This window comes from Cynocephalus volans, chromosome 2, assembly GCF_027409185.1.
Source record: "Cynocephalus volans isolate mCynVol1 chromosome 2, mCynVol1.pri, whole genome shotgun sequence".
Classification (NCBI taxonomy): Eukaryota; Metazoa; Chordata; class Mammalia; order Dermoptera; family Cynocephalidae; genus Cynocephalus; species Cynocephalus volans.
The window spans coordinates 104,476,306-104,504,215 of NC_084461.1; the positions used below are offsets into that span (position 1 = coordinate 104,476,306).

At 34.4% G+C, this 27,910-nt stretch overlaps 1 protein-coding gene across 5 annotated transcripts in view; it reads left to right on the top strand.

The window, feature by feature from the left end:
- DMXL1 (Dmx like 1) overlaps positions 1 to 27,910 on the top strand; it is a 149,905-nt gene that overhangs the window by 18,189 nt on the left and 103,806 nt on the right. For all 5 annotated transcript variants that reach the window (XM_063088204.1, XM_063088200.1, XM_063088201.1 and 2 more), the window contains exons 3-10: positions 657 to 728; positions 4,460 to 4,538; positions 9,631 to 9,763; positions 14,456 to 14,522; positions 15,907 to 16,085; positions 20,424 to 20,613; positions 21,848 to 22,016; positions 25,919 to 26,131. In XM_063088204.1, the coding sequence (XP_062944274.1) occupies positions 657 to 728; positions 4,460 to 4,538; positions 9,631 to 9,763; positions 14,456 to 14,522; positions 15,907 to 16,085; positions 20,424 to 20,613; positions 21,848 to 22,016; positions 25,919 to 26,131 (1,102 nt within the window). The remainder of the gene's footprint in view (positions 1 to 656; positions 729 to 4,459; positions 4,539 to 9,630; positions 9,764 to 14,455; positions 14,523 to 15,906; positions 16,086 to 20,423; positions 20,614 to 21,847; positions 22,017 to 25,918; positions 26,132 to 27,910) is intronic.

Consider the following 27,910-nt stretch of genomic DNA (forward strand, 5'->3'; position numbering starts at 1 on the left):
GATCTAATTACCCCTTAAAGGCCCCACTTTTCAAATGCCATGTTGAGGATTAAGCTCCAACATGAGCTTGGGGGGACATTCGAACCATTGCAGTAAATAAATTAGAATATTTAAAAAAGTATATTTGGGGAGTTCACAAAGGAATAGATCTAAGTTTTGCTTTTAAAACGTTAAATATATGCTGATAGAATTGTAAATGTTGAGGATCGATAAACCCAAAACCGATTTTTAAATCATGTAAAATTCTGTACTTGACAAGGAATACATTGATATGTTTTCTTCTGTAAGAAAAAGAATTAACATTTACTATTCATGTAATATATCATTTATTATATGCTAGGTGTTTTACAATATTATTTCAGTCCTCAAAATAATAATAGGAAGATGGTATTATAATACATACATATACATATATATACATATTATAAACACAGATGGGGAAACTAAGGTTTGAAGAGATTAACTTGCTAGTTATAGCGGAAGTGGCAGTGTTAAGATTCTAATCCAGATGTGATGGTCTTCAAAACTGACATTCTCAAGTATTGGTGAATGAAACTGTGTGTGAGCATATTTAAAATTATACTCTTCGTTTCTTTTGATCCATAACTAAGTTAACCTATCCATAATGAGTTTTCTTTCTTTTTTCTTTTTAAAAGATTGCAGCATCCTATGGAAACGTTATCTCTGTTTTTGAACCAGTTAATCTACCCAAACAAAAGAAAAATCTGGTCAGTAATTTATCACTTTTTCTTTTGGGAATTGAAATGTCTTAATAGTAAAAGTATGAAATCAGAGTGATTATCAAATAAATCTGTATAAATTATACACTGTGATTGAAGATACATGTTAAATCCTACTTCCATTTAAAATTTATTTAAATCTTTCATTGGAATAGATTAAACTAAATTGTGCCAGAGTTGTCTTGAAATGCTTTACTTTTTTTCCTTCTGACACTTTTTATTTTGTAATTAATATTTAAAAAGTCAGTAACCTAAACATTGATGGTTACTTTATTGTTAGTATCAAACACCATCATCCAGTCATATATGGCACTTTATTCTTTGTTTTTATGATCTACCTTTATGCAGTTTTTCTGTCTTGTCATATATGTATATTGTTCTTAAAGTTACATGTTTTACTTGCAAAGTCTTAACATACTTCCAGGACTTAATTTCTTGCATTTATTATATCATGTAATGTAATTGTTAACAGGTTGATGAATGTTTTTCTGTATATTCAGAAAAAAATATGTATATATATATATTCTGTATGTTCAGGAAGGTATATTCATAAATAATTCTGAAAGCTGGTTAACCAATAGTTTATAAATATTGGATTCATATAGTAGATTTCATGGGTGCTTTAATGCTCTTAAATATTTTTAAGATACTCTCATTCACATCTACTGAAGATTAAACTAGTGATTAAAACCATATGAAAGAGGATCAGCGTAGTGTAGTTGAAAGAGCAGTATATTAGGAATCACATACAGCTCGTTTCTATTTTTGCTGCTTTCTAGTTATTTGATCCAAAGAAAGTCAGCCTTATATTCTTTGCTAACTGTGAAATTGGTCAATATGTATTCATTCTTGGTGGGGATATTGTAAGGATGACATGATGTCAAAGACTGTAGAAATGTATTCATTATAAATAATTGAACAGTATTTTAATAGTAGACATACCTTTAAATATCTTCTGATAGTTTTCATGTCATCTTCACCTATCTCATTAGTATCTTGCAAAATGACCTCTGACCTAGTATGGGCAGCTATTATTTCTTTTTTTTATAAATAAGGCAACAGAGGCCCAAAGAAAATAAGTGACTTGACTAAGAAAAAGCTATTGATCCACAGAGCTAAGAGTAAAACCCTTTAATTGATAACTACGTGTGAGCCTTCTTTCCTTAACTTGTCCTAATGGAAAATATTTTCTCTGGATTAGTTGATATCCATCTTTACATTTCATGGAAGGAATCTCCATAATTCTCCCTGATTTCTATTTGTTTTCATAGGTAACCCTAGTGAATCCAATATTAGAGGCATTTATAGCCTTATGAATTAGTAATTGGCAGAACTAAAAATAAATTTTAGAGGTTCTTATCTCACCCAGAGCAATACATTTTAATACTCAGTAAATACTTGTTGAATGAAATAATTGACTTTAAAGAAATCAGTATGTTGTGTTAAAATACTTTAATTAGTAAGGGTAAAATAGAGAATTTCACTTTCTACCCATTTTCTCTTTTACTAATTATAATTGGTGAATATAATATAAAAAACTCAACAAGAGGCTGGTTCATTGGTAGGCAGCACTGACTTTGATAAAGGGGAAAAATGGAAACATAGACTTAGATGTGTAAAATCTGTAATTCCAGAATATAGTCTCAGAGAATCTTTAGATCCTAATTAAAAAAAGATAGTATTCCATTTTTTCTGCACATACACTCTGGAATACTCTTATAAGATGGTAGTTCTTCATGAGAGGTTCACTTCAGAATTACTGGTGTATCTAGATCCTGCCCTGAGAATTTCTAAATCTGTAGGTGTGGGGTTATGCCTATGCACTTGTATGTCTAGTTCTAGACAGGGTTCTGATGTGCACTGTGACTGAGAGCCATTCCTGCAAGGCAGTGTTTCATAAAGTGTATTCTGAAGGCCACCTATATCAAATCTCCTGGGATTTTGGCTTAAAGTACAGGTTTCTGTGCCCCGTCTTGGCCCTTTTGAACACGAATTTTGGGGCGTGGGTCTTGGAAATTTGAATTTTTAATAAACATCTCATACTATTTTTTCTTATTCTCAAGCTTGAGAACCACTGCATTAGGAGAGTGTTTATAGATCTCAATCTATTAGTGGGAGTGAAATCAACTTAGTAAATCCAAGTATTAGTCCATTTCTGTTGCTTATAACAAAATACCTGAACCTGGGTATTTTATAAAAAGAACGAAATTTATTTCTTACAGTTTCAGAGGCTGGTAAGTCCAAAGTCCAGGGAAGAAATTTGGTGAAGTCCTTAGTGGTGGTGACAGTGATGAGGCACAGTATCACATTGCAAAATGGCAGAGGAGAGAGAGAAACAACCTCCTCATTCACTCTCCTTTTAAAGCCTTCCAAACCACAGCTATGACTACCATTTTTAATCCATTTACTATGACATGGTCCTACAATCTGATCACCTCTTCAAGCCCCACCTTTCAATTACCCTAATAGGATTTCTCACCCTCAACAGTTACAGTGGGGATTAAGTTTAGGAGGGTCATTCAACCCAAGGCAGGCCACAGCCTGAATTTAAAAACAAAATGAAATGGAATAGAAAATGTCAGAGTAGATCACATGTATAGTAAGGGTAAACCTAAGTTGCATTTATGTGTAGGTATGTGAGTTCTAAGTCACAGTGCGATATATCTTTCTTACTGGTCTGCAGGCAAAAAAGTTTCTCTGCTTTAAGAAATGGAAAGTCCTTAAATTATATAAATAAAGGAAGTATTACATGTCTTATTCTGAATTTTCCCAGATAATATTATGATCTCAGGTGGGGATGAAACACGAAAAAAAGAAGGAAGCTGCAAATAGCAGTCACAGATACACATTTAAAATTAAACTTTTGACTAATAATAAAAATAAGTAATAATAATAAAACTTATAATTAGGGCCGAGCCCGTGGCGCACTTGGTAGAGTGCTGCGCTGGGAGCGCGGCAACGCTCCCGCCGCGGGTTCAAGAATGACTGGTGCACTCACTGGCTGAGTGCCGGTCACGGAAAAAAAAAAAAAAAAAAAACTTATAATTAAATCTGAGTTTAATAAGGCTGTTATCAAAGCTGGCCTATGCTTATTGGTTATTTATACTAGGTAGACTTTTGAACCTCCAGGAATGGGTATTCTCTTCCTGATCTCCTCCACCATATATTTCCTATTTTTCTTGACTGAATCAAACACTTGTTCTCCTTTGTTGGGAAAATATAGAAAAATGGTCAGGGAGCCTCAGATGTTCAGAATCTTGCCGAGCATTTGCTGTGAATAGGTTGTGTGTGGGTGGCGCAGCGCTACCACCTTGGCTGACTCCTACCTCTGTCGGCCGCCGAGGGTACAGACATGATTTCCAACCTATGGCTTCCAAGGACCTGTTTGCTGGTTACCTAGCTCATAGACCTGCACGTAAGGGGTCTGGTGACCCAGCTTGGCGTGTGAGGGGTCTGGGGACCCAGCCTGCCGCGTGAAGAGTCTGTGACCCAGTCCAGAACGGGCTTGAGGGGTCTTTGAGCTCCAGACCCAGCCCTAGCTCGACAATTGGCACATTCGGCAGGATTACCAGCAGGTAAAAGAGCCTGATAGCTGGCGTAGTTGTGTAGACTTACATCCTTAAAAATAGCTGCCTGTATTATCAGCATGAATGAATACATTTGATAGGGAAAAGATGTCAATCATAGTTGGATAAATGACTTTTTTTTTTTAATTTTAGGAATCATATAGTCAGTGGCAGAAAAGTGGTCAATTTTTTCTGGAATCAATAGCGCACAATATAACTTGGGATCCCACAGGTAAGAAAATTAGCAGGATTAACTGAAATGAAACATCACTTGCCTGGGCTTTTATTACTCTCATGTATTTCTGTTCTACTCTATGTGAGATTGTAGGGAATACAAAAGTAAGTAAAATAGATTTTGCCTTTTTAGAGTTTATACTGAAATGAAGGCAAATATGCACTGAATGTGGTAAATATGACAGAATATGGTAAATGCCATGATAAAAATACCTACTGTTTTTGGAAAGAGACATCCTGTCTGGGGAATCAAGGTTTCATTGAAGAGGAGCCTGTGATTTGAGAGTAGATAGCTTTTAACATTGAGGGTGGGGTAGGTGGAGGAGGGAAAAGAAGTGAGTTCTAAGAGATGAGTATATGTATCAGTTATCTATTTCTGCATTAAAACCATCCCCAAACTTAGTGGCTTAAAACTTCAATCATCTTATTGTTTGTGATTTTGTGGGGTGGAATTATTACAGGACTCTGTGGGAATGGCTCATCTCTTTTTCCATGTAGTATTGGTTGAAGCAGCTTGTCTGCAGCTAGAGGATACAAGAAAAGCTTTGTTCACATATCTGGGCCTTGGTGCTTGCTACTGGGGTGCCTTTGTTCTCTATGTGGCCTCTCTCTTTTGTGTGGCATCTGTAGTAGGGAAGCTTGGATTGTACATGGTGGCTAGATTCTGAGAGTGAAAGAAGAAGCTGCAAGGACTCATAGAGCCTGGGCTTGGAAATCCCAGAATGTTATTCCTGTCACATGTGGCCAACACAAGTCACAAGCCCAGCCCATATTCAAGGGATGGGAGAAATAGACTCCACCTCTTGATGAAAGGTGTGGCAAAGTCATATCACGCCCTACTCAAGAAGAAGAAATGGGGTACCAGACCTGGGAAGCAGAATAGGAATCTCTGTTGAGCCTGAGCATCCCCAGAAGCATGTCTCTGGATCCTGAGAGACTGAAAGAGCTACCAGAGCCTTGGGGGAGCAGAGAGGGAATTAGGGAAGAGTATAATATAACTAATGGGAGGCATTATTTATTGGGAGCCATTTTTACCATTCTATCACAGTGAGCAAAGGTAGAGAGAAAGAAAGTATTAAAATATATTCTAATAAGGATTAGTACTTCATTGGGGCTTGAGTGAATCCCAGTGAATGGTGGTAAGGTACTGCAGCATACAATGGGAGGTCTTTAAAGTCAAGCTAAGGAATTTGAATTTAATTCTTTTTAATTGTCTACAAACTATTAGAGGTTTTTGAAAGAGGCTAGTGATGTGTTAAGATTTATGGTTTTGCTAGATTGGTCTGCTAGCTGTGAATTAGAAGGGTTAAATGCAGGAGAAACAGAAGGCAGAGTGACATTTGGGGAGGATGCATTCACAGTAGTCTGAATGAGAAATAAGAATTTGGTTCAGTGCCTTTACCATAGTAGGTATTCAGTATTTAATGGATTAATGAATAATGAAAGGAGTTCATAGAAGTGAAATGCATTTAAGCAATAGAATTGACATTACTTAACTGGATTTGAGTTTCCTTTGCGAATACCTATGATCACAAGAAAAAGAGTGATATGTAGGAGTTAGAGGTAGTGGAACATAGGTGTTTAGACATGTGGAGTTTGACATGCTTGCATATCATAAAGTAATAGATAGAAGCTTGAACCATGATCTTTGGAACATAGAAATAAAAGTCAGCAGTTTTATTTAAGGCTTTTTATTTTATTTTATTTATTTTTTGGCAGCTGGCTGCTATGGGAATCTGAACCCTTGACCTTGGTGTTATCAGCACTACAGTCTAACCAAGTGAGCTAACTGGCCAGCCCTAAAGGCATCAGTTTAGGTGGAAGAGGTAGTTTTAGTTTTCATAATATAGCAGATGAAATGGCTGAGAAATATGTTGGTTGAGAACAGAAACCTCAGAATCTTTGGAAATTATTTTAGAAGATAAAAGATATAAGTATACTTTGAGAAATTTTTTAATCACACAATGTTTTAAAATGTATCTTGTGAGATTTTAAGATTGATGCTTATTAACTGGTAACCTACCTGTATATTATATGCATAAGTGAAAAAATGTCGGATCTGGGTTCAAACTTAGCATTTAGTACAGCACTTTGTGTATAACTCTACTATGGATAGGATGACCTATGTCCCACTTTATGCCTATTTTCCTCATATGAGTATTAATAGTGTAGTCTTTTACTCTCCTAAGTGTTAACTACTTGGTTGATAAATTATATGGTTACTCTATTATAACATTACAATCTGTTGTCATTATTTGGTTGTGTGGTTTATTTTTTCTTAATTAGACAAGGACAGAGATTCTATTTTATTCAGTACTTTATTATGTTTAAGTTCCCAGCATTTATTAGGCTCTAAATAAATGTTCACATATTTGACTACTAGTTCTGTGATTATGGACAGGTTACTTTACAGATTAAGAATGGTTAACTGATTTGTAATTTAAGGTAATATCTATTTCACAAGATTATTTTTTAATGATCAGATATGACAATGTATGGGAACATACTTGGTAAACGATAGAGTTCTATAAAAATATTGTTAGCCAGCAAACTGTTTGTCTACCTGAAGGGTCATATTAATAACTGCAATAAAAACATTTAATATTTGAGTTGGGTGATATTTCTTTAAACTTGGAATTTTTGTACTTGTGGTCTGTCAGTGCTAATGCTTCAGAGGATAGTATTAATGTTGAATTTTTCTAAAATCATTACTTATTTTCTTAACATACCTAGTAGTAGCTTGAAAACAGCTCATGACTATTGATTATCTTTTTAATCGTGACTGGTTTAAAATTCACTTGTAATAGTTTATTTTTCTATTTAGTGGTTTGGTCAAGAAATGGGCTATTACTGTGATAAATATTTGGGAGCTAATAGTTTATTATTATTTTACAAATGAACATTGTAATTATTTATAATCAGATTTTAAATCTTTTAACTGAAATTTTATTATTTTGGTTCTGATTAATATTTAGTTACTATAATATGCCAGAAATTAGGATATAAAAATTTTTTTCAGATAGTGTCAGTAAACTAATTGTAATGCTTTTGTGTTGTCTCCAAATCCACTGTTGCATCGTGCCTAAATCATAAGATTTTCTGTTTTAGACTTTTTTTTTTTTTCCTGCTTCATATGCATACCTCTGTTCTTTGTGGTCTAAATAAATATGCCATATGTTACCTTACCTACTTTTGTTCCATTCCATACCTGGGATTAATTATTTTGTATTCTGTATTAAATTCTTAATCCTTCATGGGATATACTTTAAATTCATCTTTAGATTATGATAAAGATAAGAAATCTTGTGTTGGTAAGCTCAACAGTGGAATAATATATTTAAATGGACTGTCTCATTAATACTTTCTGTGCTTTTTTTTTTTCTGTCTGTTAAACTTTCCACATAGTTGCTATACTATTTATTGAGCTTCCGCTAAGTATCTGGACTGTGCTGGAGACTTTTTACATATTATAGCTAACCCTTGCAACAGCTCTATACAAACTTCTAATTTTATAGATAAAAAAAGTGAGGCTCAGAGGTTGCCCAGGTAGTTCAAATTCACATGGCTAATTAAGTAGTTTATGTGGGATTTAGACAGGATTTTCTGATCTCAAGTCTATGTTTTTGGCACAAACTTAACTTTCCTTTTGAAACAAGAAAATGATCATTCCAGAAAGACGCAAATTCATATTCCATTGCCAGTGTGAGTGCCTTATGTAGGGTCAGCTATTTTACCAAAATTGCTTGACCTCCTTTATATTCTTTGTGTGGATGCTACCACAACCTTTTATACTCAATTTCCACGTCATAAAGTTGGAATCTGTCCTTGAAACACCTTGTTTTTCCCTATGTCTTAGTTGGTATCAGGCCTTGACAATACTACTTAGTGAAATAGATTTCAAATCCTTCTTTAATATTTTGTTCAGATACTCATGACTTTATAATCTGAATTATTATAGTTAATTAACCAGGTTTCCCTGGCTCTTATGTTTTCCCTATCTTGTCTATCTCTAGAGTTATTTTCAAAAAGGATTTTTAACCTTTTTGTGCTAGGGTCTTTGGAAGTATGATGAAAGTTATGGATTATCTCTCTAGAAAAATGCACCTATTATGTATGTTATCTCAATGGAGGGACGTTCATGGGTGTCTTCAAGTCCATCTGTTGACTGCTCCTCCCCAAGTTAAGACCACTTGTTCTAAAATACAGATACAGTTATGTAACCATCTGCACCTTAAAAAACCTTTTACTCCCAACTACCTTGTAACAAAGTCCAGACTCCTTATGTACCTGAAAAAAGCTTCACGATCTCACCGGGGCAGTTTTTTCAACCTTTTCTACCCCCTACCCCCACCTTACTATGTACTTTATCCCTTAACCACAGCAGATTAATAGGCATTCTTGAGAAAATATATGAACTCACGTGCCTTCATGCCTTTGTTCATGTTAGGTCTTCTTTCTGAAATGCCTGTCTCCTCTATTGCAATAACTAGGTTGCATTTTATCACTTGCCCTGACACTTTTACTGCAGGTACATATAACTTCTTCTTCCTGTGGGCTTCTGTAAAACTTTGTGCACATTTCTATCATGTTTATAATACTTTTACATTGGATCATAATATTTTCATGTCTTTCTCTCTACTGGAATGTGACTTATCATTAAAAAGGACAGTGTTTTTTTGTTTTTGTTTTCTTTTGGTGGCTTTATAGTATGGGGATCTCAACCCTCAATGTTGTTGTTATAAACAGAACCCTCAAAGTTGGTGTTATAAACAGCCTGCTCTAACCAAATGAGCTAACCAGACAGCCCAAGGGCAGTGCTTTATTTGTCGTTGTATCCCTGGTGTCTAGCACAGTACCTAGTACAAAGAAATGCTCATTAAATGTTTGTTGAATGAGATATTATATGCCTTCTTTCCCAAGCTGTTTCAACAAAGTTAAAGTACAGCCACCTTCTCCCTCCCCCCAAATATCTTTTTGTTTGACTTTTTAAAAAAAGTTGTATTATCTTTATAGTATAATATGAAACTCTTGAGCATGCAATTTAACTCACTATTTAATACCTAAAAAATGGTGAATAATTTTTTTTTCAGGTAGTCGTCTTTTAATTGGTTCTAGCTGTTTGCAACTCTGGACCAATACTAACTTGGAAAGGTCAACTGAAGATGAAAATCCAGAGAAAACAGATTTTAACTTTGGGGATTGGAGATGCATTTGGCATTGCAAGTAAGCAATTAATTATGGGATTAAATGATAAACCTGTTCTTTGTGGGTTTTATTATGTAGTTGGCCCTACATATCTACAGATGTGGAACCCACGGATACAAAGGTCCAACTGTGGGACTTGGGCATCAGCAGATTTTGGTAACTGGAAGTCCTGGAACCAATCCCCCACAGATACTGAGGGATGACTGTATTATAAATGCACATTAGTTTGTGTAAAACCACACTAATATAAAAAGTATTGATTTTTAGTCTGTGACATGCCTTGTACACAGAGAATTGAGCATTTCCCATGTTCTACATGTCCATTTTTTTTAAGTGTCAAATAATTAGGAACAAAAAATGTGTAATATAAGGCCCATATGAAGATCATTTAGAAAATTAATAAGTTGTACAAAAGGAGACAGAGACACCTTTCATACTTTTGAATGAAAGGCTTCCTGTTGTGAAAAAGTCTATTTTTCTAGATTTATAATTTGAATATAATCCTTGTCAAAATCTCATTGGAATTTGTTTTTGAGCATAGTTCTAAACTTCATTTAAAAGGACAAATGTGGGAAAATCTGGGAAATTCTGAAAGAGGGGAATGAATATACACAGTATAGTAAAATGAATTCTAAAGCTACAGTTGATCAAACATTTTGTTGTTGCTATAGGAACAGGCATATTAGAGTCCAGAATTAGACTCAACTATGCATGGAGCCTGGCTGGTTAGCTCAGTTCGTAGAGCACGGTGCTGATGGCACCATGGTCTAGGGTTTGGATCCCCATATACTGGCCAGCCAGCAAAAAAAAAAAAAAAATGCATGGAGATTGAATATATATGGTAGCATTTAACAGTGGGGCAAACTAGCTAGCTCTGTGGAAGATGAACTTACAGTCTGTTTTATACTTGGCAACAAATGTTGTCAGATGGAGGAAAAAACTGATTACATGTTGATGTGATAGTATTTCTTATATATTAGGTTAAATATAGTTAATTTTACCTGTTTAATTCTACTTTTTAAAAAATGTGGCTAGTAGGGAATTTCAAATTATATATTTGGCTCTCATTTGTTGTTTATGTTATATTGCTATTAAACAGAATGTGCTGCCTTTTTTTGTTTTTGACAGTTGGCGGGTATGGAGATCCAAACCCTTGACTTACGTGTTGTAAGGCCATGCTCTAACCAGCTGAGCTAACTGGCCAGCTGAAAGGGCTGCTTTAGAGTTAGGGAATGACTTTTCAAGTATGATACCAAAAGGAAAGGAAAAATTAATAGCATTGATTATATCAGTAAAACATTTCTGTAAAGCAAAAAGACCACAAGGAAAGAAACAAAAGCTTGAGGGGAAGAATGTGCGATTTTGGGTTAATGCCTTTTTTAAAAAGAGATCTTAAAAATTAATTGGAAATTAACCCAATAGTAAACAACAGTAAGCAATGAAGAGAGAATTTTTAAAAGGTGTATATCATACTTATGAATATGAATATGATAATATCATACTTATGAATTATATTCATAAGTATGATATATACCTTTTAAAAATTCTCTTAAGAGTTGATTACCCTCACTTGAAATCAAGAAATGTGGAAATTTCCAGAAAGAAGATGTATTAGTTTGTTTCTTTTTTTTTTTTTTTTTTTTTTGGTGGCTGGCTGGTATAGGGATCTGAACCCTTGACCTTGGTGTTTTCGGCACCAAACTTCCCAACCAGCTAGCCCCATTTCTGTTGCTTATAACAGAATACCCGAAACTGGGTAATTTATAAAGAAATGAAATTTATTTATTATAGTTTTGGAGGCTGGGAAGTCCAAGGTCCAGGGAATACATCTGGGGAGGACCATCTTTTTGATGGTGACTCTCTACAGAGATGCAGGGTATCACATGATGAGAATGGGCTGAGCAAGAGTGAGTTAACCTTATCACTTGCTCTCCTGATAATGCCATCAGAACCGTGCTGATTTCTCCATGAATGGATCACTTTATTCAATGAGAGCTATTCTCACAGTCTAATCACCTCTTAAATGCCCCACCTTTTATGTACCATTATTCGATTTCTTACCCTCTTAGTGCTGTTACAGTACGGATCAAGCTTTAATAAGTTTTGGGGGGGACATTCAATCTACAGCAGAAGAGAATGAATAATATCTATTAATAGTAAGAGTTTGGATAAACAGGTACTCTTGGACCTTTGTCATAAGGGACTGCAACTGACCTTATCTTTCTAGAGAGCAATTTTGAAGTATGAATCAACAGGCTTAATTTTTTTAATACCCTTTAGATAGCAATTCCAGGTTTCATTTATTCATTCAACAAATATTTGTTGACTGACTGTGTTCCTGTCAGCTATAAAAGTGCTTAGAATAGTGCAGTGAACAGATGGGGGAAATAGACAGTAAATCAGCATAACAGGATGTTAAATGGAATTCTTCTAGACTCAGTTTTGTATGAAACTGTAATAAGATACATATGAGGTATCAAAGTAAGAGTAAGGCAGACATCCTGTATATATAGAATTTACAGAGGAGATTTCAAAGGAGCTGGTTCCATGTATTTTGCACCCCTCAGCTAGGTTGTGGGTATAAAAATGGGTTAATATGTGGAGAAGAAACAGAATTTTGCATAAATAATTCTTTAGAACTGTGGTTTTGCTTTGGAGTCTTCCATCTTAGGGTGAGGAGGGAGGAACAGCAAATTGTTATATTGCCTTTACTACAGGTTTATTGAGGTGCTTCCATGGTATGAACTGAAAAATTGAAATGTGTTTTGTGAGAGGGGAGGAAACTGCTAAATTAAGTTCAGAGTATGTAGTAGTAACTTGGAATAGACATACTAATTATTTATTTGAGATTTTGTTATTTAAGCAAGCAGAAAAGCCATGGGACTAGAAACTGCAAATTTCTATTTAGGACCAGCTGAAGATAACACTCACTGCAAGACATATAAAAGTTATTTTGGCCACATTCCACTTGTCGTGCATTAAGACACCAGTTACACATGTTAGATGAAAATAATACTGTAGAGAAAAAGTAAGTAGGATAAGGAGAAGAAAAATAGAAGTGACATTTGATCGATTACCTTGAAAGAAATGAGGGAGTAGACCTTGGGTGCATGCCTTTGGGAGAAAACTTTGTAGGCAGAGGGAATGTCAAGTGCGAAGACTCTGAGATAAGTATGTGCTTAACTTTTGTGAATGGAAAGAAGTGAGCAAGGTGAAGAGTGATGAAGATATGATCAGTGTCAGGAGACAGTTTATAGGTCATTGTGAGGCCTTTACCTTTTATTGTGAATGGTTTGGGAAGCTGTTGGGGGTTTTGAGTATAGGGAGTACTGAGATACAATTTCCTTTTAGAAGGACTTCTTTTTCTAGCTACTGATTTAAGAAAAGACTATGGTGGGGAACAAGGTCACAATAATGGAGACCAGACACTTTTAATAATTTGTCTTAAGGACGTGCTTGGGATCAACTAGATGCATAAAAATGTGTGGGCAGGAATGTTTGTTGCACTACTTTTTGTTGTTGCAGCAAGAATTAGGAAACAGCAGTGAACTATTAAATAAATAATTTTAAATTATTGTATATATATTCAGTGGAATACCATAAGGCAAAAAAATAATGATGTAGATCTGTACACCTGTACACATATATACATCTTTTGCATCTATATGCAAAAATGTTCATGACATATTTTTAAATGAGTAAATGAGATTATAAAGCGAACTGTAAATATGACCTCAGTTTCTAACCCTTCTTCTCCCATACCCTCCTGTAGAAAGTAGATAGAGAAGGAGAGCAGAGAAAAGGATCTGGAAGTCTATTTATTGAAATGTTATGGGTGGTTTTGCCTGGAAAAGGATGTGGTGGTATTGGTAAAACTATAGGTCATTTCATTTTCTTCTTTTCATCCATCTGTGTCCATTTTTTCATTATGTATTTATTACACTTAAAATGAAAAAGTTGTATTGAAATGAAATGTTACAAAATTCCTTTTCGGCCTGCTTTGCAAATAAGTTTAGTATTGGCCCATGTAAATATGAATCTGGGCAAAGAAAAGGAAAGCAATGATAGTGATGGGTGTCCTGAGATCAGTGGATACAGGTAGCCAGAAGATAAATGAATGAAAGTTTCTTTGAGAAGAAAAGGCAAGTATGTACCAAGTGTGTAGGTGAAGATGGCAGTCTGAATCCATGACTGCTGCAAGTCTACTACTATTAGACCACACATAATCTTTAATTAGCTAAATGCTACGCTAAGGCAAAATTCATTTCAAAATATTGGTTTATTGTTCATGAAAATGTATGTTGGAATATAGGGATCCGTGGCTCTGCTAATTAGATTTCCAGATTAAAAAATGAAAACATTCTCTTTCACATTCTAAGGGAACAAGCACTATGACTGTTTTGTTCTAGACTTTAAAGATTTTGACAGGTCATTTTTTTGCATGATTTGTATGCATAGATATTTTTATATTTAAAATTTATCTTAAGCATCAAGGTTAAAGGTTCAGATCACTGTTCTGGCCAGCCACCAAAAATAAAATTTATCATAGTAATTTGTTCATTTTTGAAGTGCACTTAAAAGTAAGTGTGAAACTATGTTAATCACAAAATTTTCTATTATTTGAAGCAATTGCTGAAGTGTAATTTTGAGAATATTGAATTTTTTCATATTTTTTCCTTGCAAACTATACCTTATCTGTTTAATTTACAGAACTGCTTCCCAAGTTCGTTTAATGAAATTTTCACCAGATGGAGAATTTTTTGCCACTGCTGGGAAGGTAAATTGTGAAAATGCTATTGCCAAATTGTATGTTTATAGTTTACTTCGAAACTTTAAAAACATTAATCAGCTTTATTTTATTTATTAACTTGGAGGTATTATTTTCCATTAATAATATTTAATATTAAAAATAAGCTAAATATTATGGCATTAAAAGGCAGTATGGTGTCATTGAAACAGCATAGACTTGGTGGCAGCTTTATCATTTTGAGCAGGTTAGTTAATTTCTTTGAGCCTTTCTTTTCTCATGTATAAAATGGGGATAATACCACCCTCTTCATAAGTCATTAATCATAGAATTAATTTAGACAATATATATATAGAGCTTCTAGCACAGTTTCTTGCAGCTAGTATACAATGAATAAAATATAGCTTCTACTTACGTTACCTTTTAGCTCACATGTGAATTAGGCTGTATTTAAAATATAAGACATCGAAGGTCCAGGGTTGTTCAATCCCTGTCACCAGCCAGCCACCAAAAAAAAAAAAAAAAAAGAATAAATAAGTAAAATATAAGACTCTATAGGCTTTCTAGAAAGACATTTATAACTATTTCTTTAGTTATACTTTATTACTTTATTACTGTGCATACTTTATTACTTGTTGATTTCAGAACAATGTATTTGCTTGACATTATTTTATTTTTAATTATTGGTTCACAGAGCAGTTCATGAACCACTAATAGTCTGAAATTATTGTTTTCATGGCTCAAAGCCTTCTGCAAGCTGAGAATGTGAGATGCTCTAAAACCTCAGTGAGGTGTTTTTTTTTTTTTAGTAGGGAAGTGGAGCTGTTTATTCTGATTGACTTTACAGGTGGGAATTCAATTATAGCTTAAAAAGCAGCATGTAGTCTCCCTTGATTTTTCCCTTGTATCCCAAATTAGGAGGTACAAATCTGTATGTAGAATATCTCATATTGTATTAGTTATTAACTGGTTATTCTCATCATCAACATTTTCTTTGAAAAGTCATATGATAATTCTTGAAAAAAATTGTCCTTTTTTTCAATAATCAGCAGTCTTTCTAAGTCTTCTCTTGGTATTGCTTTCTTATTTGATATTTGGCTTAAGGGAAAAGAAGCCCTTAATCTCGTCTTTCACTCTTTCCTGAATAACTCCATTTCCCATGGTATATGATAATTAGCAAGCATTTTCCTTGAATACAGAGTATACAGAATTTCTCACAGAAATTCTCAAAGCATAATTAAGGAATGCTAATAGAAAATTATCAGAATCAGAGATTTTCTTCTGGGTTCCTCTGTGCCCAACCCCTCCTCTCATCCCTAAGTTCTGCCATTGGGAAGAAAAATCTTATTCTTGCTATTTGACTTGATGTTTAATTTAATTCTGATCTGGATGTTTTTCTGTTTTTTTCCCTTAGGATGACTGTCTTATAAAGGTATGGTATAATGTAGAAAACTGGCGGACAGCTGTTACCTCTCCAGATAGAAGTTCAGAAAAACAATCCCAAGGAGAAATTGACTTTTCTTTTGTATATCTGGCCCATCCTCGAGCTGTAAATGGATTTTCCTGGCGTAAAACGAGCAAATATATGCCTAGGTCAGTGGATTGGTCATTTTTTTCCATACGTTAAGGTAGTTTCATCATTGTGACTGATTGCTTTTCTCACTTTAAAGTGTGTAGGTGTAGGACTTCTAAGCCTTTGAAGATTAGAGTAATATTAAATAGTCCCTAGCCTGCATCCCTCTGGCTATGGGTCAACTATGATTGACACTTAGGATGAGAGCCATGTGAAAGGAGCTTAAGCTAATTTACCTCCATATCAAATATCTTTAAGTCACAGAGTTGTACGTATTTTCTTTTTCTTACCTGTTTTGTGTCCAATTCTTTCATCTCTTATCATTCTCCAGATTGCTGTTTGCATGGACTTTTTTCACATTTCACTCCATATTGTACGTGTCTCCTCTGGTTTCGTTTTTTAAAAAATAGTTTTAGTGAAAGGATATACCATGAGTCCTCAAAGATTTATCTAACTGCACCTAACATCTTTGAGGGAAAGAGAGTGGGTTAGTACCATACATTATCCTGCCCTGAACTAGTTTAACACACACAAGCACACACAAAATGCTCACATTCATACCTTTTAGCACTTCCTTTTTCTCCAGTAGTTCTTGAAAGACTTATCACACTGAATTTCTGATTATACTTAACTAAGTTACAGAGATATATTAACTTAAGTGTAGGTAGAAATCCCTTTTTGTACAGTTTGAGTATCTCTAATCCGAAAATCCAAAATCGCAAGCATTTTGGATAAAGGATACTCAACCTGTACTAGATGGCGATTTTCAATTTGGCCACACCATGTGAGGAGTGCAATTTTTCCTCTTACCTTTTCACTGTTTTATGAATTTTGTCACCTGTGACATCCTAAGCTGATCTCTGGCAGTGTACCTGGATCACTTGTTGACTTTATTTTTACTCTTCTGAGACAGCAGAGTGTATCTACACTTTGTGAATATAGTGTAGTAGTTACTGTTCTTCCTACCCAGACTTTCAGTCTAATGAAGTATAGGTATAGGAGGGACACTCTTGGAAAAGTATTGGTTCTCTTCTTAGGAGGATGTGTCAGAGTCTTTGGGCTAAGGGAGTGTGGTCTGGACAATCTGTATTGTTAGCAAAAGCACCCTCACCCCAGCTTCACTTTGAAAACTATTGCTTTAGTACCTCTGAGGCCATTGCCTACATGTATAAAAATGTGTTTAGAATAGAATGAGCTCGTGGCATATGTTAACTCTCATTTTAAAACTTGTGAATGACTCCATCTGTCATCACAAACTGTGAACCTCTTAGACCTATCTGAAGATTTCAGAGACTGGTTTCTTCTGATGCATCCAAGTGTTTTTATTTGCAGATGCTCTAACCACCAGAATACTGCAAGGAGCCTTATGAAGTATTGCATCTTTTGGGAAAGGACAGTCACCTTTGATTCTGAACTAGTTCACTCAGTGTCAGCAGAACTGATAATGGCGGAGCAGAGGCAGATGCCTTAAACTAGGCCATTATGGGTATCTGATAGTAGCACAGTAAAGCATACCAGTTGGTTTTTCTTCTGCCCATGTTCATTTTATGTCTGTCAACTAAATTCTGTAGCATAGGGAACTACAATGTATAGAACTAGATTTTCTGTTAGTTATGGCATCTTTTAAGAGGTCTCAAGAATTTCATTTTTGGATCCAAGTCATTTAAAAACCAGCTAATCTCCCTGAGCTCTCTTAGTTTTCATTTTTGTTTCACCAACTGCCTGTAGGTATATAGTGGGAAGGCTGAACGTTTCTCATGAGAATGAGAAAGATCCCATCAAAGGTCTCTTTGCTCTTTTTGATCTGTCCTTTTCACCGGGCAGTCCAGGTGCTTTGTTTTTTCATGTAAAATTAAGGTGCTCTCTCAAGTGGATGATACTCCATGTAAAGGTACTGCTGGATTGAAAGAGGAGAATGGGGAAATTTTTGTAATGAGAGTATACTTTACTAATTAAAAATTGGTGAATGTAGGACAGATTGAGAAGTTTGGTGTCATCTTCCAAGAACCTCCAATAGTTGATTGCAGATAACTAATTTCACAACCTTCTTAGCCTGTTGTTACATCAAGATAGGACAACTATTGGGAACACTTACCCATCATATAGTTGCTTTCTATAAGGCTGATCCTGTTCCTTTTTTTTTTTTTTCTCCTTTTTTGTGGGGGTTTGCTTTATATCAATATGATATGCCATTGAAGGGAAGAAAAGATACCCTGATTAAAAAAAAAATGAGGTATTACCAGAGAAATGCCTCAAACAGATCAGGGTGTTTCCTCCATACCCTTCTTATATTACTGACCAGTTGTTTACATTGACTGTCTGTAAGGTATCCTGAGAAAAGGTACCTGGGACTACCTGCATTTCAGGGTCCTAGCCCTCTCCATGCCCCTGAGTTGTGATCTTTCTCACTTGCTTTGTTGCTCCTGCCTAGGTTGTTATGACTTTTCTGATTTCTGTCTATTTAGCCCTTTAGTCTCTACCTTCTTCTGTTCCTTCATAAGCGTTTTCATTCTACCAGTTACTAATTGGCAGTGTGAACTTTGAGCTTTCCATATTGCTTTTTGATGTGCAGTTGACCCTTGAACAGTATGGGTTTGAACTGCACGGGTTTGCTTATATGTGGATTTTTTTTCAATACATATACAGTTGCCCCTTGAGCAACACAGAAGTTAGGGGTGCTGACACCCCCACCTCCTCACAGTGGAAAATTCACACGTAACTTTTGACACCCCCCAAAACTTATCTACAATAGCGTACTGTTGACCAGAAGCCTTACTGATAATATAGTCGATTAACACATATTTTTGTGTGTATGTATTATATACTATATTCTTATAATAACGAAAGCTAGAGAAAAGAAAATGTTATTAAGACATGATTCATCTGCAAGTTTTTTCAAGTTGTTGCAAATCTCCAAAATATTTTCCAATATATTTATTGAAAAAATCCACATATAAAATATGTGTTAGTCAACTGTTTATGTTGTCAGTAAGGCTTCTGGGCAACAGTAGGCTATTAGTAGTTAAGTTTTTGGGGAGTCTGAAGTTATATGCAGATTTTCCCCTGCAGGAGGGGGGTGTTGGTGACCCTAACCTACTTTATTCGACGGTCAACTTTATTTTCTTCTTTTTCTGTTTGCTTACTTTTAATCTCATTGCCACAGTCTGTGTATATGTGAATATATTAGAAACTGCGAGAGGAAAGAAGGCTAGGAGAAGGATAGAGAAAAGAAAGGGAGAAAAAAATGGAGGGGGAGGAATGGGCATGAGGATGGGAGAAGGAGAGAGAAGCAATGGATTTGGAAAGGAAAAAAAAGAGGGTATTAGGAAGGGAGTAGTGAGAGTCAGAAGGAAAAGACAGGTGGAAAGGTTGGCCTGAAGAGGCTGAGAGCAGAGAGTGGGTAGAAAGGGAGAGGAAGGTGGGGGAATAGACAGAGAAAGAGGGGAGGGGGGGCTCCAAGGGAGAGAAAATGAAGGAGGGAACTTGAAAGAGAGCACAACCGAGATGAAACATGCTGTTCTCCCTTCTCTTCTGCTACTTGCTCTCTTTTTCTTTTTCTTTTTTTTTGGTTCCTGACAGGAATGGAGATCAGAATACTTGCTCTTTTTTAATCAGATAGATATGTTTAATGAGGTAGCTACTGCAGAATATTTTGATTTCTTTTTTCTTTAACTCATTGAGTTACCTGATAGAGCCTTCTACTGATTGTTCATTTTTAATCAGATAGGTATATTGGGACAAATTCCTTTTGTTGATATTATGAGTTTTTCTTCTTTCTAAACTTGCTGAGTTAACTGATAGAAGATAGTCTTTGGTAAGGTTTTAGCATTTGAGCTCTTGATGCTTGTGGAGTTTACTAATATATATGTAATTGCTTTTGCTTTTATTTTGAGGAGGTAGCAAGAAGAAAATTAACTGAAAGTCAGAAATAACTAAGAGGGAGAGGTGGTTAGGGCTTATTTTATCATGAAATTTTTATTCTTGCATTTTATTGCGTTGGGCATATGTTAGGCAAAGAGAGAATAAGTATATTAAATAGTTACTGCAGTTTGTTAGTGACCAGTGTACAGATGCCTTACAGGAAGAAAAAGGAACCATTTAAAATTATTTAAATAATAACCATCCACTGAATAAATCAGGAAATTTTATTAGAAGATGTAGGGTTTTTTCTTGCTTAAATTCTAGGCAGAAAAAGAAAGCAGTTTCAAGCATTTGCTGTGTTGAAATTTCTATATATTAACATTTTCTTCATTGGTACCTTAGTTGTGTGCTTTCAAATAGTTATAGAAACATTGTATAATGTATGTGATACTATGTGAAATTTGTATTTTTGCCTCTAAAATCTTTTTATTCCTTAGGGCTTCTGTTTGTAATGTGCTGTTGACTTGCTGCAAAGATAATGTATGTCGTCTTTGGGTAGAGACATTTTTACCAAATGATAGTTTGCTATATGGAGGTGACCTCAACCATTGGACTGAACCAATTAATTTAACAAATAACTTCAAGAGAAATGCTTCCAGTAAAGAAAAATTTCAAAATGCTTTGGAAGTGAGTGTTTTTGTTAGATGTTATTTCCTACAAGTTTTAAAACCTTTTGTATATTGCCTTTTTCTGTAGCAAAATAATGTTATGAAAAATCTATATCTTAGGAAAGCAATTCTCAGAAACTTTTCAGTTTTATCTGGTTCAGAAAATATACTTAAGGATTTGTGTAGAGCACAAAACTACTGTATAATTATGAAATTAATCTTAGGTTAACTGATAACAAAAGGATGATTACACTTAGCCAAAGTAATATTAATTAAAATCTGATATTGCAAAGATCTAACTAAAAATAATTTGTTTTTTCTTTTTTAGAGTTTGGGTTAGAGTAGTTTATCATATTTTGCTCTACCATTTGTTATCTATAGAATCCCCCCCAGAACTTGGAATTTTTATTTTACTAATCAGTGTTGAAAGTAAAAGTCAATTTCTGATATTTGTACTAAAGATAGAATAGTAATACATATTCTTATTATTTTCTTAACATTGAAAACAGGAAATGATTTAAAAATGATTTATCTTATGAATACTTTGCATGATTATGGGGCAACAATTTTTCAAAATTGGTTAGTAGTCTAATGGCTCAGATATAATTAAATATATATTGTATGGCTACTCAACAACAGGTAGAATGGTTATGTATAATAATAGCTGTAAGAAGTTCTTGACTAGGAATCTGAAGACTTGTTCTACTTTTAACTCTGCCTCTTATTAGCTAGGTGATCTTGGATTCTGTACGAACTACTTTGTCATATGAAAGAGGAGGATATCAATATTTGCACTTGTCTGCCTCATGGGATCAAATAAGATGATCTCTGTGAAAATGCTTTGTAAATTATGAAATACCCTAATGTACGATGGTAATATTATTCAGTGCTTGTTGGTCACAGAGGGTAAGCTGTGGACAGAGAGAGGGTATACATAGAGACATCATTGTTCACAGATGCATCACTGGAAATTTTTTTTTTAACTTTTAAGCTTAAGAAATTAATTTTAAGAAAGTAAACCAAGTAAACATTGCATAGTATTGTGTGAAGGTTAAGAGAAGAGCCATGCACTTTCAGTTCTAACCTTATTCTTCAAATATACAAAAATATTGAAAAATATTGAAAGGTATTTTTATTATATAGAAAATTATCTAAAACTTCGTATATGTACTTCAAACAATCATTATGTAACCTACACATATGTGACTTATAACAGTAGAGGCATCAGTTTTACTTTGTTTTTATTCACACAGGTAAATCTGAGACATTTTCGTCGAGGTCGGAGGAGATCACTTGCACTTGTGGCACATACTGGATATCTGCCTCATCAGCAGGATCCTCATCTTGTCCACAGGAACACTCCACTGCATGCCAATGCACTTTGCCACTTTCATATTGCAGCCAGCATCAACCCAGCCACAGGTAATAAAGCATTGTCTAGGACATGTTTTTGAAATTGAGTAGATTGTTTTTATAACAAATAAGTTATACTTTTAGTTTTTTAATAAGTAAAATATTGGAGGTGACTCTCTTAGCCAACTTTTCATTGTAACCTACTCAATGTTTCTGTTTGTTTGCTTTTTTAGGCCATGATTTGGTTTGTGATTTAAGATCTTAGTAAGTTAATGAAATTCATTATTTATTTGAAAGTTGAGATTTGTGCTATTACTTAATAGAGGTTAATGCCACAGAAGTAGTATTTTATACTTATTGTATAGTTGTTAAAACCATTCTGTTTGGGACTGCAAAATGGTGCAGCCTCTATGAAAAATGGTATGGAGGTTCCTCAAACAATTGCAGATAGATCTACCATACGACCCAGCTATCCCACTGTTGGGAATATACCCAGAGGAATGGAAATCATCAAGTCGAAGGTATACCTGTTCTCCAGTGTTCATCGCAGCACTCTTTACAATAGCCAAGAGTTGGAACCAGCCCAAATGCCCATCATCAGATGAGTGGATACAGAAAATGTGGTACATCTACACAATGGAATACTACTCAGCTATAAAAACGAATGAAATACTGCCATTTGCAACAACATGGATGGACCTTGAGAGAATTATATTAAGTGAAACAAGTCAGGCACAGAAAGAGAAATACCACATGTTCTCACTTATTGGTGGGAGCTAAAAATTAATATATAAATTCACACACACACACACACAAAAAAAAAAACAAAACCGGGGGTGGGGGGAAGAAGATATAACAACCACAATTACTTGAAGTTGATACGACAAGCAAACAGAAAGGACATTGTTGGGGGGGAGGGGGGAGGGAGGAGGGAGGGAGGTTTTGGTGATGGGGAGCAATAATAAGCCACAATGTATATCGACAAAATAAAATTTAAAAAAAGAAAAAAAATTTAAAAAATAAAAAATAAAATAAAACCATTCTGTTTGGTACTTGATCTTTGGAGCCATTCCAAAAAGACAGAAATATGTAAAAGTTATGACCGGAAGAAATAAGAAACTTACCTCTGTAGTCAAATATGTACTATCAGACAGACTGAAAGATCTAGAATATATGGTTCTACGTATGAATTTGAATATTTAGTAAAGTATTTTCTGTGAGTATAAAAACCAGTGATCACAATTGGGACACTTAAAGTGGAACCTTGGAATATTACTTGAAAAAAAGTTTAAGGCAATATTTGCACATGATAAAAGCAATTTGTATAGAAAGTGAAAAGTAAAAGCCTCCTGTCACCTCTACCCTATCTTTGTCTCTTTCCCTGAAAGATAATCATTATTGATGTATTTTTGTATATGGTAGAATATTCTTAAGAATAAATTAAGCATAATCTACTTCCATGCTGGATTTACAGTGTTGCATTCTTCAAGGAACCATAGTCATAAGTATAGTCCATTACTTGGATAGAATTTTATCAAAGCAAGAAGTGCTCTGATAAAATAAAGTGTAGAGATACTTGTGGTAGGAATAAAAGTATTTGCTGATCTTCTTAGTTCTTCTGTTTGGTTGACAACAGTACTAGTTCTGAAAGAATACATGAGCCAAGAAATGTAAATGGTGAAACATTGAATTATCTTATTAAAAAATTAAATATGCTTTCGAAAAACCATCACCTTTATCAAAAACATAACATGTATGTCATACTGACAGTGATTATAACATCCAGAGTCACCTCTAAGATGAGTGGAATAATTTTGAAGGTCTCTTTTGAGTAAAGGACAATATTATGAGAACAAAGAAAGCTTGCATTCTCTCATTAATGGAAAAGGCTGAGGGATTACTGAAAAAGGAACCCTAAGTTTCAGTGTGGCATCTCCTTGACTAGAAACAATAAGGAAAATTCTAATACCTTTCTTTAGATAGTAGGTCCCTAAGCAAAATGTAAAGTAAATCAAAACAAAATAATATTATTGACAGCTAGATTGGACTCTATGGAAAGTTCCTTTCCCTGAATTGAATCTGTTGGAGTAAACTTTCTTACTGAAAGCACAATTCTCAGATTTGGCTTCACTTATTTGCCCATCAATAAAAATAGCCATAGGAGAGGAGCATATAAGAGCATGTTTTTGTTTGTTCTAGTTCTTATACCCTTTCCATGAAGATTTATCATAAAAATGACTTTAATCAAATTTTTTGAGTGAGGTCAGGACACAGAGGAGATATGAGTTTTCTTTTAGAATGTGTCTGCTAAAAGCCATCATTACGCCTCCTTCTTATGTAGTTAACAGAAGGTACTGCAGATATCTTTTGTGTTGATTTTAAGTTGAATATCAGAAAATCTTACCCATGGCTCCTTGGGGGCACTCTTTCAATCCCTGGCACTACTGTGTATTCACCTAGGAACAATGGGATTGACAGTTCAGCCTCTTAAGACATTTATTGAGTGCCTGGTCTGTTCCAGTGTAGGAACTAGAGATAGTGCAGGGACTGGAGATGCAGTGGCGATCAAAACAAATGTGGTCCTTGATCTCATGAAACATATAATCAGACCGGGTATAGATAGATATTAATCAAATAACACTAGTGTATAGTTATAAACAGAAGCTCTTGGATTGGATGTATGTGTAAAGGAAAGGAGAAAGGTTCTTTTATCCTTTACCATTCATGTTCTATAATATTCTTTCTATTGGTGTCTAACAGTTGTTTGAACAGATTATTAACTCAAGTTACTTATCTTTCCTTTAAAACATGGATTTATTTTGGAGAAAATTGTTTACCTTCCCTGAATTCATTTCAGGCTTTGTAGTTCAGCAAATACCAGCGTGATCTAGATTTGATTTAATATGATAGACTTAAGTTTTTCTTTACATCTGTTAAATTAGGGATTATCGTTTATCACAGTAAACTGGATTTGTACTTCAATATACTTAATTTAGCAATTATACCAAAAGTAATACCAAGGAACAATTATTTTTAGCTAAGGTGGTCTGTCTTGAATGCTTTTTGTGAGCATGTGACGGGAACCTCAGTTTTATTTCTTCTAATCAATTTGATGCTAATAAATAAGCAGTATCATCTTAGAATTAGATGGTTAGGTTATTAAAGAAATTAATATGTCACTTATTGAGTAAAAAAACTTGTTACTATTGAGATACATATATCACTTATTCCTTTGACATCATCATGCTGGCATTTTTCATTGTAGATTAGGTTAAAATATGCTTGTTACCAAAATTTGTGATAAATTAAGAAGACATTCCTATTAATATGTCTATAAATTAAAGACATGTTTCTTCGTGAGAATTTTTTTAGGATTAAAGAAAACATGTATGTTAAATAAATTATGCTGTATGGCCTAGAATATATAATTTTATCTCCTTTATAATAGGTATGTTAAATTTACCTTTCAAATCTGTTATCAGTAATAATTGTGGCAAATATTATTATGTTGGAAGGCTTATTTATAGGTTAAATCAAATGTGTTTCAAAGGTTTAAAGATAAATGTAATATCATTATAAATTTGCCCAAACCCTTTGACTGTGCAAAACCAAGAATAAACCCTAAGGTGAACTATGGTCTCTGGGTGATAGAGATGTGTTGATGTAGATTCATCAGTTGTAACACATGTACCACTCTCGTGGCAGGTGTTGTTAATGAGGGAGGCTATGCATGTGTGGGACATGGTACAGAGTATGGCTATCTCTGTACCTTTCTCTCAATTCTGCTATGAACTGAAACTGTTCTAAAAATAGTCTTTAAAAAAACTTTAAGTTAAATTAAAAAGGGAAGAGGTAAAGACTTTCTCAGACAAACAAAAGATAAATGTATTTGTCAGTAAAAATATAAGGTGTAGATGTTTTGTGTGCTAGAATAATAAAAATCTTAACTTTGTGATTTTTTTTTTAAATAGACATTCCACTTCTTCCATCTATTACATCTCTGAGTCTAAGTGAAAATGAAGAGAAGAGTGGTCCTTTTGTAGTACACTGGCTAAACAATAAAGAGCTGCATTTTACTTTGTCCATGGAAGTCTTTCTACAGCAACTTAGAAAAAGTTTTGAGCAACCATCTTCTGAGGCCAGTGTAGAAGACTCTAATCAGGCAGATGTAAAATCTGATGAAGGTAAAGCTATAAGAATGAAAAATTTAAAGTTTTGTTCAAAATAACAGGGCTGGCTGGTTAGCTCTGGGGGTTAGAATGCAGCATTGTAACACCAAGGTCAAGGGTTCAGTTTTTTGTACTAGCCAGCTGCAAAACAAGGTTTTGTTCAAAGTAACAAAAGCTTTTGTGTTAGGGTGAAAGTAGCTATTGTCAGACATAAACTCCAAAATTGCAGTGTCATAATACAATTATGGACTAGCTCATTTAATAATCCAGTGGCTTTCTTGTACATGGTGCTGTAAGGACTCAAGGTTCTCCATTCTTGTGATTTTGTCCGCCCCTAGAACCTTGCTACTTAAAGAACTATCTGTGGACTAGCAGCATTGGCATTACCTGAGAGCTTGTTAGAAATGCATGATCTCAGGATCCACACAGACCTACTAAACCAGAATCTGCATTTTAATGAAATCTCTAGGTATTTATGTGTACATTAAAGTATAAGAAGCATTGTACCTTCAGCCTTAAATCTCTGCATTCTGCTTGCAGTTGGTGTAGAGAGAGAAAGGGAGTGGAGAAGGTATAGTCAACTACCTTGACTCAGAACTGACACATGCCACTTCCACTCTCATTCCATTGGCAAGAATTAGTCACAGCGTCCCATGGAGTCCATGACTAGATAGCCATTATATACTAAGAACTGGGAAGTATGAAACTGTGTTGGGCAGCTAGCTATCTCTGATACAGTCTGTGATTCATAAGTTTGTTTTTTAAAAGTTTTGTTTTAATTATAAAATTGTACATGATCATTAGGGAAAAAAAATCAAACAGTACAGATAGGTATAAAGTTTTCACATTGTTAACATCATGTTAAAGTTTTCACATTGTTCTTCCAGATTGATTCTTTCTATGCTAATACAAACATGTATACAGATAATTTTTTTTTTAAAAAAAGTTCTGTGGGTTTTCAATTTTAAACAAAAATAATGTTCTGAAACTTGTTTTAATTCAGTAATGGGCTGTTTTCAATCTCATTTTTAACAGCTGCTGATTATTCTATGTCAGAGAGAAAACTAACAATTCCTCTTTTGATAGACATTTAAATTGATTTAAATTGTTTTTCACTATACTAATAATGGCATAATTACACATCTCTTCATACTTGTGTGAATTTTTCTATAACATAGATTCCTATATGTAGAATTAACAGCGTATACAAATTGTAAATATCAACAACTTCTGACAAATCACTCTCTAGAAATGTTTTACCGGTTTATACTTCGTCTGAGTGTATCCAAATATCCTTTTTTCCATATCTTTGGCAACACTGATCTTTTTGTTTGATTATTGTTTTTGCCAATTGATAGAGGAAAATGTCATCTTGTTTTAGTTTGCATTGTCTTGATGCAAGTTGAATGGAATGAGTATCTTTTATATTTTAGCCCATTTGTGGCTTGCTTTTTCATGCCCTTTGCCTAATTTTATGTTGAGTTATTTTTTGTTTTCTTGTTGACTTGTACACCTTATATTTTTAATCTGGTACACAGTCAAACATATCTTTAAGTGTCTCTTTTAAGAAAAGTTCTATATTCCTAACCAGGACTGGGGAGAGGGTGTGGTCTGTGATATTTGAAAGAGGTGAGAATATACATATTTACCTGTATTAATAAGTTGATACGTAAATTTATTTTTAATTACTAATGTATTGAAGGGAACCTGGAAATTGAGCACTGTAAATGTAGTCATTTGAAATGATTTTATTAAGATGTTATATCAGTTGCAAGTGCATACACCTAGGGCATA